General features: G+C 27.6%; 1 protein-coding gene across 1 annotated transcript in view; it reads left to right on the top strand.

Annotated features, from left to right (window-relative positions):
• Window positions 1-432: 432 nt before the first annotated feature.
• LOC107436807 (guanylate cyclase soluble subunit beta-1-like) overlaps window positions 433-14442 on the top strand; it is a 51461-nt gene continuing 37451 nt past the window's right edge. The window contains exons 1-3 of the mRNA XM_043040689.2: window positions 433-555; window positions 9748-9821; window positions 10550-10650. Of these exons, the coding sequence (XP_042896623.1) occupies window positions 553-555; window positions 9748-9821; window positions 10550-10650 (178 nt within the window). The 5' untranslated portion in view covers window positions 433-552. The remainder of the gene's footprint in view (window positions 556-9747; window positions 9822-10549; window positions 10651-14442) is intronic.

Below are 14442 nucleotides of genomic sequence, written 5' to 3'. Positions count from 1 at the left end.
CGAAAATATATACAAGCTTGTATAAATTAAATAATTAATATAAGTAACTTGGATTAAACCTAGTTGCATTTTCATCACATAATCATAACCTAGTTGCATTTTAAATATTTTCGTCACCCTATTCATCACACGTAATGACAAAATAAAAAAAGCTATTTTTGGAATAAACCTATCAATATTAAGTTGTAAAATGAAGTGGTTGAGTTTATTTTTTATTTCCAACACGCATGTTCCCAAAAATTACCGCCTAATCTACAAAATTTTTCCATTAATCTTTTAATTCCCAAATTCATATTCTCAAAATTTAGAATGAAAAAGAAATTATGACTTTCATTCAAATTTAAATTGCAAACAAGTACATATTATATTCAGTAGATGTCGCTAGTTACTGAAGATCAATGGGAGGAATAGCAAGAGAAGTACCAGCATCCCAAAACGAAAATTTCGCGCCTAGAAGATCATCAGTAGAGACCAGTTTTCTTCAGGAAAAGTCCAACGTACCATCTTCAGCTCCCGGAAGATCTTCGAAAGAACTTAGGACAGCTCGCAAGCATGGTAGGTTATTTATGTTCTCTAAGATATTTCTACATTTTTACATCGTTGAAACATGAAGTTTTTATAATTTCCTTTTACATGAATTTCAAAATATTAACAGAAGATTCATATTATACTATTTATTTAAACATTATTGAATGTCAAAATTGTAAGTTTTGTTTTTCTTAACTAAAAATTCTAAATAGTATACTATTTGTTCATCTGATATTTTAAATGTATCCTTTTTATAATGTAATAAGATATTTGATATCTTATCCTTTTTCGCTTTTTAATAAAGAATAATTCCTAAAAAATGAAGAAAAAATTCGCAAAAAATGTCTTAAATGCATGCGTTGGCTTCATAATTAAAATATTATTTACTTATAAATAGAAAAACTATTGAATATATACATTTTTATGAAATAGAATGACAATGGAACGCGTGTATATTATAAAACTGTACTGCTTAATCTTCAAAAATATTGATATAAAAGTAATTTTGATATACTTTATTTAAATTTTCAAGTTATATTCCATATTTTTATAATGATGCATCGGTATTTTATAAGTAATTACGTGTGTTGTATTATAATATAATAAGTAATTATGTGTGAAACAGCTTGTCATTCAATAAAACTTTAAACCATTAATCGTATTTAAAACACAGTGACATGAATAGTATTTAAAATACAGCGACGTGATATTTAAAAATACAGGAACATGACAGCTAAATGATTTTAAAAATATAAAACCCAAAATATGGTATAACTCTGTTTATTTTCTAGCATTGTTTTGTATTTTAGAATAGATAAAAGCAAATTTAGAGAAATAATATACTTTAAGAAAAGCTTCTCAATTTATTCATTCGACAAAAGCATAACAAACGAGAACTCTTAGTTTTTAAACATTTTAACAAATATGATTTTTAAGACTTAAACCCTTGCTTAGAGAATAGTTTCTTTTTTCTTTGTAGTAAGTTAGGGGTGCTATTAAGCTTCCAGGTGCATAATTTTTGTAAAAAATATATTTGGTTTCGAAATAAAACTCTTATTCAAATTCGTACAAAAATATACAGATAGAATATTTTCCTTCCTTAAATGGTTTTGGTTGAAGTATTTTGTTTTACGATTTTTAGATAGAAAAATTCAATAATTTAAAGTAATTCAATTAAATTTTACCTTTAGTTTAAAAAATTACGAAATACATATTTAAATTTAATTTTAATTATTTATTATTTTTATTATTTATAATTTTTACTATTTTTATTATTTAAGCACTGTTATTTGGAAAACATTTTTTTATGTTGATTACTGTGCGAGATACAATTCCTTTAACTTCAATTTAATAAATTTTAATAACGCACTAAGCATTACTCTTTTGATATTTTAAATTTAGATTGATAAGTTTTTTAAAACCTTTTAAAACCAAACTCAATATTTAGCAACAAAAATACAAAATGCAAGAAAGGAATAATGAAAAAAAAATATTATTTGTTTTCAATTTTTGTTTCATTTGTTATCATTTGCGTATAGCATTTTACATCATTTGCAACGGGTCTGGTTAAAAATTGAATCTCGCTTCTGCTAAATGCTGGTAAAATAAAATTATTTTTGTTTAATGTATCTTAAAAAAATTTCTGCAAAAATTTTCAAAATACTTATGGAAAATATTTTAAAATGAAAGGCTGCAGAAATATACATGAAGAAAGTCTATATGAATCATAGAATTTTAAAAGAACATTTTTATGAAAAATATATATTGAATATGTACGGAAATATCAGCAGCTTATATTTATAGTAAAATTGCTATTAGTGAAGATTTTGAAGTTAATATAAATGGTTTATAAACCATATTTAAATTTAAAAAATAGAATAAAATTGTGAATTTAGTAAAATATATTAAGTTTATTGTTCAAAACACATCCACTGTCACTCATTAGTCACATTTGAGAGCTGTCCCTATTCATGGTTTCATACGTTATTAAGAAAAGTAATAATTTTAATAAATATTTTTTTATTCAGAATATATTTAAGATACTGAATATAAAACATTAAATATGAACATTATTAAAAAAATTTAATATTTTTTTAAATTTGAAATTAAATGAGTCTAAAAAAAATTTAAGAGCCTCAGAAAAGAAGAAACCGTACACTGAGAAAAAAAGTATGGTTGAAATAATGGTACAATTTATCGAGTTTCTGGGTCTGTGGGAAAATCAAGAAGCTCGATAATTTTTACCGAAGTGCTTTGGTAAGGATTTTAGTAAAACTAATAAGAGAATATGATTTCATAATACAAGATAGAATTTATTAAATGTGGTAAAATTTTATAATTTTATCATGATACCTTAAAGCCTGGCATAAAAACTATTTATTCGGTTAAATTTACTTTTCAGTTTTGTATTTTTTACTAATTATGTGGTAATGAAAACTATAATTTTGAAAACCAAAATTTCCGGTAAACCGTAATCATATGAATAGAAAAATTACTAAGTAAATGGTTTAAACACCGTATATTTTAGTTTTATTAACCAGAATTATGTTTTTATTTTTCATAATTGCCATTACCATACAAGACGGCAATTTTACTAGAATTTTTTTTTCTCCGTGTACAATGAATTCTCCCAAATGACATTCAATCCATTGTTACCGCTCATGAATCTCTTCTTAAGTAGACATCTTGCTTTGTATGACAAAAACAAGTGTATTCTTTGCATTTTACTATAATTACTCCTTCATTTAATTATTTCTAATCTAACTTTTTTCTTTTAATTATATTTTATTTATTTCTCTCCTTTTTACTATGTTTCTTAGAAATGTTTGTTATGAGTAGAAATCAACACGTTATGTAAGTAGACCAATTCACAAACTTTAATCATAAAATAAATCATGACTTTTATTTTTAACTTTCTTAATTAATATCAAAATTTTTATACCAACTTTCGAAATACAATCTCGAATACAAGCAACATTCGAAATACATACGATATTCGTTTTAAATACTTTGGTATCTTAAGCATAGAAAATTGTCTTGTCTATAGACAAACCCCACAAAAACGGCACTGGCGCTCACTTTCCGACTAGCTAGACCTCTCCACTTTTAACTGGAGCTCTTTGGCAAATGATAACACAATTTAACTTGTCTTCTAAACACGCTTTAGTGCTCTCTTGAGGCCAATTACAATTTATCGATAATCATAATTTCATGCTGCCTTCGAATAATAATGTGATTAAATGTCAACTAGAACTCTGTGTCTGGTGATGGCATACGTTACAATAGTTTCCTAAAGTCTAAAATATAAATTAATCTACAAGTAGGATTAATCATCAATTAAAATGCCAACTACTTTCCGACTAACTAATTTGCTCAAATTTCAATTGTAGCTCTGTGGCTGATGACAATACAAGTTACAATAATTACTAAAATTTCAAAAACAAACTTCAATTTTGTTTCGATATTTTCTGACATACGCAGACAAATGGACACAGATCTAAAAATAAGAAAGTAATTGAAAAAAATAAAATAAAAAGCCCATTAATCTAACTCTTGTTCCGAACTGGAAAAAAAGCAATGCTAAATATACAAATCTAATATGATGTCCAAATTCATTTAATTTGTGAGTCCAACAGACTTAAAAAAATGTAGCATCGAGGAAAACACTTTTTAAAGTCTTTTGAACCCACTTGCTGGATTGTGAGGGACTTCTTAAAAATTCAAAATTTGAGTACTCCACTATTCTTCCTGTTCTTAGACTTTTGAGTTTTAATATTTTAAGGTATTAGGGCACCTTTTCAAGGAAATGAAAGAGATTTTTCCAAAATCTCAGAATGACCTATCCCCTAAAAGTAGTAGCACATTTGCACGATAATGTGATTCAAGGTACCGACAATATGATTCAATGTTAAAACTAAATTTTTACATCATTTTAAAATAGCAATTTACAAAATTTTATTGAAATCATTCGAATAGTTCCTGGAAAATCAAATTTTAAAAATAAAACTTTTTTCGCAATTCGATTGCTTAGGAACTTCTTCAATTCAAAATCTCCTAATTCTGCATTTTGACATTTAAAATTGCATTCTTTAAAACAGTAAAAATTGTATACTTCGCAATTCCGAAGTTTTTTGACTATAAGAAACATTTGCTAAAAATTATATTTTCCAATTCGCTTAAAAAGTTTCCAAGGTATAGTGGAATGCGCAAAAAGTAAAATTAACATTAAAAAGATCCAAACTTTGGACCGCTCTTCTGATCAAACTATTGGGAGCATATTTCACAGATTGCGGCTACCCTTATATTTTGTGAGTCAGAAATCCAAATCCATCAAAAAAAGGGTTTATTTATTCAGAGAAAGTGCGTTTTTCTGTCTAATTTCGTACCTTAAAATATCATCTACAGTAATTAATTAACATATTTGAGGTCACCTTTTCGAACCATTAAAATTAAATCCTAGAACGCAAAGATCATATCATTAAATAAGAAATCATTCAGGGTGGTCCATTTATTTTTTGCATACTATATGCCTTTTGCTGCTGTTGCTTCTATTGTCACTTGTTTCTAATACCAATGCCAGCAAGCTTGTTTGGTGAAACAAAACAAATTTAAGGCAGAGGAGGCGTTTCTTATTTATCAGTGGCTTCAACTATGGCCAAAAATACGAGTTCAGCCATACACATGTCACACCCGTTTATAGGGGGGCTCAATCAATGCCATCCATAGATCGTAATTTTGACCTGAACCAGAGAACGATCAATATCCCATTCAGAATCTCCAGAGGTATGATTTGTTATGAGAATGTGGAGGACTTTGCGACCAGACAGATTCAATGTGTACCGGCCACCATTTACTACACGGCGAGTTTCTGTCGGCGGGGATTGAACTCACGGCCCTTTGGATATAGGCCCAATACCCTAACAGCAAGGCTATCCCAACCGTATGTCTTTTAATTAAGAAGAGCTAACTTTCAAAAACGACTGTATATTCTTTTATTTTCCTGTTTTCGACAAAAAATATGAAGTATAATAAGACAGTTTCTACTCAAAATTATAAATATTATATTTAGAAACAGAGGTTTTAAAGTAACTTTACACCTTACTTCGTGAATGCTAGAAATGAGTTCGCAATTTTTTTTAAAAACTTATTCGGAAAAGATAAGTTTTCTCTTTTCCTCTCTTACTTTCAACAAATGTTTGAGCCTCTCAAATATTTATTTTAAAAGCATTTATCAAAAAGTAAATGTCTTTGTGAACTTCTTTCATTTTAATCTCATTTCTTAAAAAATGAATGGATTACATTTAAAATACACTTTGTCAATATGTTATAACGATCATTTTCATGTTCCAAAGTAAAAAGTAAATTAAAGTGACTCTGGAGTTAATGAGAAGGTAAGCTCTTTATGTACATACAATATTTTACTTGCAGAAAAAGACTAAATTAACGCTTCAAAGTTGTAATTAACGTGGATGTTTAACTTTTCTAATATACCTTAACTACTTTTAGCTCATTTTAAGTGCATTCAGCAGACAGGTATTGAGACTTCTCTTAAAAGTAACTAAATTTGACTTTTATAAGGTCTATACACTCATTTTAACAAGTTAGTTTGAATAAAATATATTATGGCCTGGTGGAAAATTGTATTTCCAATTAAAATCACTATTACAAAGATAAGGTATATAATTCCCTGCGTGATTTAAATCAAATGAAAATGAAGGAACACTTAACATAGGATTTATTTCAGAACAAAACTTTAAAAACTTACGACTTTGAGATTTGACTACTTCATTAAAAATCAAACTCATATCATTTTTTAATTTTTTTCATAAAATGCTTTGAATATTTTGCATTTGGAATTATACACAAAATAACAAAACATTCACAAATTCCTGTGAAAATTATGATTGCATGTAGCTTAAAATATTTCAGAACACTGTTAATTTTTCATTCGTAATTTTTTTTAATTAAGAATCATGATTTAGTTTGGGAAGTGAGCAAAAACCTATATCCCTTGATATATTTTTAATATATTGGATATTAACACACAAAGTTGCAATTTTATACACAAAATAACAAAAAATTTACATAATTATGATTGCGTGTAGCTTAAAACATTTCAGAACATCGTTAATTTTTCATTCGTAACTTTTTTTAATTAAGAATTATGATTTAGTCTGGAAAAGGAACAAAAACCTATATCCCTTGATATATTTTTAATATATTGATATTAATCCGCAGAGTTGAAATTTTAAAAGTTCTTAGTTAATAATAGGAAGCTAATTAATAGCAATTGTAAATAATCATCAAATAAGGTACTATCCATTTATAATCAATTTCTACCAGAATTTCTACCACTTCTACCACGAAAACTGCATTAGTTAATTCTAGAGAACAACCCTTCTGCTTAAGTCTACCGTGAATGTAACACTAAATATAAAAGTAAATATTAAGATGTAATGCGAAGTACTAAAATATTTTTAAAAATAACTTTATAAGATTTCAAGAAAAAAATTTTAAAATTATATTTACTCAAACATCGATTGAATGCAGAATAATTATTAAAAAACAAGCACTTCTCTTGATTTTTCGAAAAACTAATTTCAAGTCAAAAAAAGAGCACAAATGTATTGTCACTGAAAAAATTTATCTCAGACATATATTTGAAAAGAAATCATGCGAGTTTATGGTACCATTCTTATACCCATTTCTTAAAATACCAGTAAACAGAATGAATTATGCTTTATTTTTTAAAATAATTTGCTAGCGGAAATGTCTTATTTTTTAAAAAAAATAATTTATATGGCAATCAGTAAGTTTTAGTTATAATTCAAAGCAAAGAAAAAAAAGAATGTCACAATAAATAACATTCAGATTATTACGTACTAACATATAACCTTGATGGTTTAAGTTGTTAAATTTAAATACAAACAGTTATATAAGTTGCAAAATCAGACATAAAGACGTACTTTCTCTGAATAAAAATAAACTGCCTCAAATTATTAAAGTACAAGAGGGGGCTGTCGCAATCTACAAAATATGATCCAAGAATTTAGTCATAAGAGCAATACAAAGCTTAGGCAATTTTTATTTCTTCTTTTCAAATTTCAGCACTTGTCTGGAATTAATTTTGCGAATCAAACCATTTTTTTAATCAAAACTACTTTATCAGAAGTAAATTCATTGAAAATAAAAATTCTTAAGATTTAAAATATCTATTACTTGATTTTTTTTTCTAATTGTTAGATATACAAATTTTTGCTCAATCTTAGGTATCTCATTTTTGATGGCAAAATTTAGATCTTGAGCTGAGTAGTTTTTAAGAAAGAAAAATTTAAAAGTATCATAGTTTTATTTTGAGCACTGTACAATAGAAATTCACAAATATAATGTTCATTAATGTATTTCGTTTTGAATATTCCTATCGCAGCTTGCTTTTTAACCCCTTTAAAACCGGCAGAAATAAGCGCTTCCCCAGGCCCGCATACTGAAAGAATATACTTACTAAAGAGTACGTATATGTATTAATAAGAGATGTAATACCAGAGTACCGTATTGAGATCACATTTGCGTGATCTTGGGCAGATAGAGTCAGAAAGTCTCGTTTTGTATATAATACCTTGGGCCGCTAGAGTCAGATAGGCCCATTTATATATTATAGTTTTGGCCATGAAGGGAGAATCACGCTATCGTGTGTATATGTGATCATGGTCCCGAAAGGGTTAAAAAAGTTACAAAGCGACGAGTACATTTAAGCACGTTTTAAATAACAGCCAAAGTATTAGGCTGCTTTTGATATTAAACAACGAACATATTTAAAAACTAGAATACTATTGTTTAAACTAAGGAAGTAATTTCAAAATTTTCGGCTTTAAACAAGCAGTAACATACGCAAGGTAGAGAAAATTATACAGATGTGGTACTCTTATTTCATAGTTAAAATAAAAATTATTTCAGATATTTATTTTTTCAAAATCAGGGAAATAAAATTATGTACTATTAAAATACTTAATAATAAGCAATAGCCAATAACGGAAAGATTTTGTAAAACTTAGAATTTAAGCTCACATTTTATTAGGGCGAAATGTAAGGTTTTTGCAGAGAATCAGTTAATTTCTTTTTTTCAAAAAAAAAGGGGCCGCACAAAACTGGTGTTTCATTTAAAGTTTTTAAACCAATTAAATTCCTTACACTTGGCTGAATGCTAACGGTCAACTTGTAATTTGAAGTATTATTTTGAAAAAAAAGTATTTTTAAAAATTAGTAAATTAGAAGCAAGTGCCAATATAAAAAACTTTTAAGGCATCAATATATTTATAAAAGTAGTATTCTTTAAACAATTTTATACATAGAACTCATAAAAAAAGTATTGTTAAAACAACGGGAATATGGTAAAATTTACAGAGCTTCTGGCTCTATCGTAATATTAAAAAGCTCGATAATTTTAACCGAAGTTCTTTGGTAATGATTTTGGTTAAAATAAACAATAAAATATGGTTTTATAATGTGTGATAAAATTTGCTAAATGTGATAAAATTTAGTAATTTTTATCATGATACCTTAAAGATGGCATTTATTCGGTTAAATTTACTTTTTAGTAATGTTTAGTAAAATTTACTTTTTACTAAATGAGTGTTAATAAGAACTATAATTTTTGAAAACCAGAATTTCCGGTAAGTCTTTATTATATGAACGGAAAAATTACTAAGTGAATAGTTTAAAGACCGTATATTTTGGTTTTTTTAACCAAAATTAAAGGGGTTTTTTACCAGAAATGTCAAAAAGATTTATTAAAAATCCATTTTTACTCTAAGAAAAGTGACATATCCCATGACTGCTTATTTTTATTTATTTTTATTTGGAAAGTCAAAATAATTATTTTTTTTTTAAATGGAAAAGTTAAAAGTAATATATATTAAATTAAAGATAAGATTAAAATAATTAAAAAGTAAGTTAGAAGTATAGATATGTTACGATTGATTCAGCTTCAAAAAATAAATGTGTAACGATTTACATTTTTTTAGAGGTTAACTTTTTTAATGATCTAAACCTCAACTTACCATAATGTAACAAATTTAACTCATAAATTAGTTAATTTTTAGCTTCATTTTGATCATCATTACTCGGCTAGCAGATTAATTCATTTTCTATACTTTACTTCCTTATTTTTAACTTTCATTAACTACAGTTTACTGATAATAACTAATTTGCATTTTTTTATAGTATGGATTCGTCAATCATGCTCTTGAACTTCTTATTACACGCAACTTTGGGGAAGAAATGTGGGAAACCATTAAGTGAGTATTAGTTCCAATAAAAAAAGCTTATTTCAATTTTTCTACTTTTAAAATTATGTTTGAATCAATAAAAGAAATTCTATGCAAAAAATCTTTTGAAAATCTTAATATCAAATTAAATTTCCAATTAAAACAATATTTGTTTAAAGAAAATTAATCTAGATTAAGAAAACTATACTAACTTTTTACTATGCAATTCCAAAATTTTATCATGATACCATAGAGCATGGCATAAAAACCATTTATTCGATTAAACTAACTTTTCTATTTTTTATTTTTTACCAACTGCGTGATAAAAGGAACTCTAATTTTGAAAACCAGTATTTCTGGTAAACTGTTACCATATGTACGGAAAAAGTTTTACATAAATAGTTTAATATTTCGGTTTTATTAACCAGAATTGTTGCGGGATTTTTTTTTTTTACCAGAAATATCCTTCCCTTGCAATACGGTAATTTGACCAGAATTTTTTCTCAGTGAATCATAACTTAAAAAACGTTTTTTTTCCTTGTTTTTTTAAAAAACTTTTTTCGTGAAAAGAACTTTTAAAAAAAATACTTTATTTGAAAAAAAAACTTTTTATTTTAAAGTAATTTATTTAAAGTTTCAAATAAAAGAAATTAGTGCAAAAATTCAAAATATATGCTTAGTAAATATAGTTTTAAAAAAATTTCTTTTTACCTAAATTTCTCTTTAATATAAATTTTAGCAACATATTTATATTTCAGGAAAGAGGCAGAGATAGTGATGGAAGGACAGTTTTTGGTGAGATTAATTTATGAAGATGATATCACTTACAGTATTGTTTTTGCTGCTCAAAAATGTCTTGGTGAGTCTTCAAAATATTTAGATATATTTTTTGCACAAATAACTGTTTAATGCAGTATGTCAATCCAGAAAAGCAAGAAAGGGAATGTTTATTGAACACAAGAAATATTGAATTATCGTGGTTTGTCAATTAACAAGGCTGGAGACGCATAACACGATAAAGGAAGATATTAATCAACATTTCATTTTATCACCACCCTTCAATAGCAGACAAAATTTTTGAGTTTTTGCCAACCAATGTACGACTCCATAGCCTTGTAATTTCGAACACAATTCAGAAGACAAAGAAACATTGGGAGAGGTTTGCCGTATTGGAGGACTTTCTTAAATGAAGCTAATCCGCATTTACGTTACATGAAGAGGAAAACCACGAAAATCTCCCTATATATAAACTGCTCTTTTTTCTATCTCCAAATTTAACTTAAATTACAGAAGTAAAACTATAGCAGGTTTAATATAGTTCCAATTTCTTTTAGCTACTCTTTTTGCATTTAAAAAAATTGAAAATAAGGGGATTTTAGTGTCCTACACCAGCATTGCTCCTCCTCTCTTCCCCTTGTAAATAACAATTAACAAATTACAAATCCCTTACCCTTAAGGTACCTTCGTATTATTTGAATGGACACAAATCAAATATTTAGTTAAGTTTCAGTTTGGAAATTTTATTTTATATCCGTCGTTTAACAGCTGCCCAATTTTGGGCTTACGACAACTAATGTAATTTAAGCCTTGCCTTGTAATTTTGAACCCAAAGCAGAAGACAAGGGAACCCCTGAATCAAGTATTGGGAGAAATTTGCTTTCGTGGGGGATTTTTTGATGGGAATAACCCGCATTTTCGTTAAATGGAGAGGAAAACCTTAAACGGTTAGCTTATCATTAAGTGGACTCTAACCCATGATCCGTCTACCATGGGGGATACTTTACGTCAGCACTATGGCCGGTGCGAGGTGAGTGCGGAATTCATATCGACCAGCCATCGCTGAGATCCGAATCCAGGTCGCCTCATTGAGTGGCAAGCGCTCTGTCCCCTAAGCCACCACTGCTCATTAACCAACATTTGTGGAATTTTGATATCTTCTTCAATTTTCTATCTAAATTTGCCAATAGATGTTTAGCAGAACCATAGTGGCTCAGGGGATTGAGCGTTCTCCCCATTCTTGATCCAGAAGTTCCCGTGTCTTCTATATTGGGTTCAAAATTACAAGGCTGCGGAGTTGAACATTGGTAGTCGTAAACCCACATTTTTTTTTAAATATCCTTATACACAGAAGTAAGTGGGTGACAAGTCTAGTCTTCAAGAGACCACAGTCCTTTGAAAATCAGCTTTAAAACTTCTTTAAAAAAAGACATGGTAGGTATATTGACAGTGGGTCCATCCTTTTTGAAACAAAACTTCAATCTTTCTGAACACGTGAAAAAATTACACTTACACTTACTCTCCCATCCCTTGGTGATAGAATTCTGAGGTTAAGTGGCCTTTTATTTGAAACATACTGTATAGTCACAGTCCTAGAAAAACTGGTTCGATGTTGAAAAATGACATAACTATCTTAAACCTAAATAGATTATGAAATTGCTACACATCAGCGGCAACTTTAACAACGTGCTGAATATGTACCATTTTTTCTATCAATTTGAACTATTGTATAATCAAGTTTAAGATGTAAAATAATATGGTTTTACTTAACACCATACTTAAGTGCCAAAAAATGTGAACCATAGTATTGTATAATCAAGTTAGAGATTTAAAAGAATATGATCTATTTAATACCATATTTGAATTGCGGAAAATTTCAACCATCATATTGCTTAATTAAGTTTAAGGTATGAAATAATATGGTTCTTTTTAGCATCATATTTAAGTTCAGAAAATTTTAACACTGATACAGTGTTAAAATAGTACAAAACGCTACTTGCAATAGTGCAAAAGGTTCCACATTAGTTACAGTGGGTGTGCCAAACTGTAAGTGAAGCCCATCGAGATTTATTTGACAAAATACGTGAGCATTATTTTAATAAAATTATTAAGGATTTTAATATAATTAAAGATAGTGAAAAAATTTGTTTTTAAATGATTATACATTACAATAATTTCAAGGTATTACTATATTTAAAATATTTACACTGCTAAAATGTTAATACTTAATCAGTTAAGCATGAATTAGTAAAACAAATTATTTATCCTAACTTATAAATTAAAAATTAGTAATTTCAAAGTTTTTACCAAAAACTATATCTAAATTTACGTAAAAAAATATTCTATTCAAAGATATATCACACTAATCCTTTATATTTGAAATTTCAGAAATCCCTTTCGACTCCTAAAAAGGCCTGAAGATAAATTTCATCATTTAAAAGATTTTACAAGTTACTAAACAAATATTTATTATTTATTTATCCAAAAGATAGAGTTACAAAAAAAGTTAAAAAAGTGTAATTGATGGCACTAATAGTGGTATAGTGGCAACTGATTGATTGAAAAAATTGTGTGTATTCAATATCCTATTTATTTTGTCTCACGCGATATTTCGTTTAGGATGAAATTTAATCTTTTCATACATATTTTTGCAGTCATCGCTAAAAAATAAATATTTGTTAGATGATTGCATGCATAGTAAAATTATAAGTTCAAAAAAGATAAATAAACATTCTTGCAAAATGAAAAATTTTATCGCTTTTATTTGATATTACAGTTTGTCACTAACGTAAATAAATGGAAAAATTCCCAAGAAGTTTTGGAATTTCCACTTTGCTTTGACATTTTTTGGCGCATTTTATACTGAATTTTGATTTTAAGATTGGGTTGAAAAAATTATAATCTTCAGACTTAGACATCAAAACAATGTTTGAAACAAAAACAGTTTCTTAACTTGAACAGTTTTTGGGCTCACATTCCATTGTCTTAAATTTTACTGAGATATTATGAAGAGTGCACAATTTCCTTACAAATTTGTTATATTACATATTTAATTAAAAAGTTATTAAATAATGGTAGAGTGAGCTTCAGAAAGAGTACACTGTTAAAAAATAACTGTAATTTCTATAGAAAAAAAGATTTTTCACAGAAAAAACACTGTTTAAAAATATTATACTGATTTTTTTCTGGTTTCAATCGTTACCCGCGAGCTGCAAAAAAATTCCTGTTTCTTTTTTGGTTGTTTTCATACAGATTTTTTCCGTATATTTGATGGTTCAGCTCTGTTTTTCACAAAGCAATTTTCTGTTTCTTACCCCAATCCTAAGCGGGTAGTATCTGTCAGTTAAAATTCTAGTTTTTGCCATGCAATTTTGCTTACCGTAAGATAACTTCATATTTTTTCAAATTATTTTGCCATTATTTTCTATGCTTGATCTAACTTTTTTATGGTTTTGAAGAGCGTATAAATAAATTTAAGATTCTATTTCATTGTCTAAACCAGATTATTATCTGTCTTTAGATATAATTATAAGGGCCAATATAGTTTTATACGTTTTTATACATAAATATGATTTCAATAAGTAAAACTTTTAAGATAAAGGCAGTTGAAGATTTTATTTCATAACCAAATACTAGAACTGCCGTAGCTGAAAGGACAGAACTCTCGCCTCCTCATGAGGAAAACTGGGTCTGGTCCTATGACTTGCCCCGTTGACTGGTTATGAGAATTCTGCTCTCTGCTCACACCGACCACAATAATGACATAGTTATTTTATAGGGTTTTTCTTTTGTTATAATGACAGAGTTAATTAAAGTAACAGTACTTATTTGCTTCACTTTATCCAAAGATAAATCTTTGCGAAAACCATATAAC

This window comes from Parasteatoda tepidariorum, chromosome X1, assembly GCF_043381705.1.
Source record: "Parasteatoda tepidariorum isolate YZ-2023 chromosome X1, CAS_Ptep_4.0, whole genome shotgun sequence".
NCBI lineage: Eukaryota > Metazoa > Arthropoda > Arachnida > Araneae > Theridiidae > Parasteatoda > Parasteatoda tepidariorum.
This window is presented reverse-complemented; position numbering and strand designations above follow the sequence as displayed.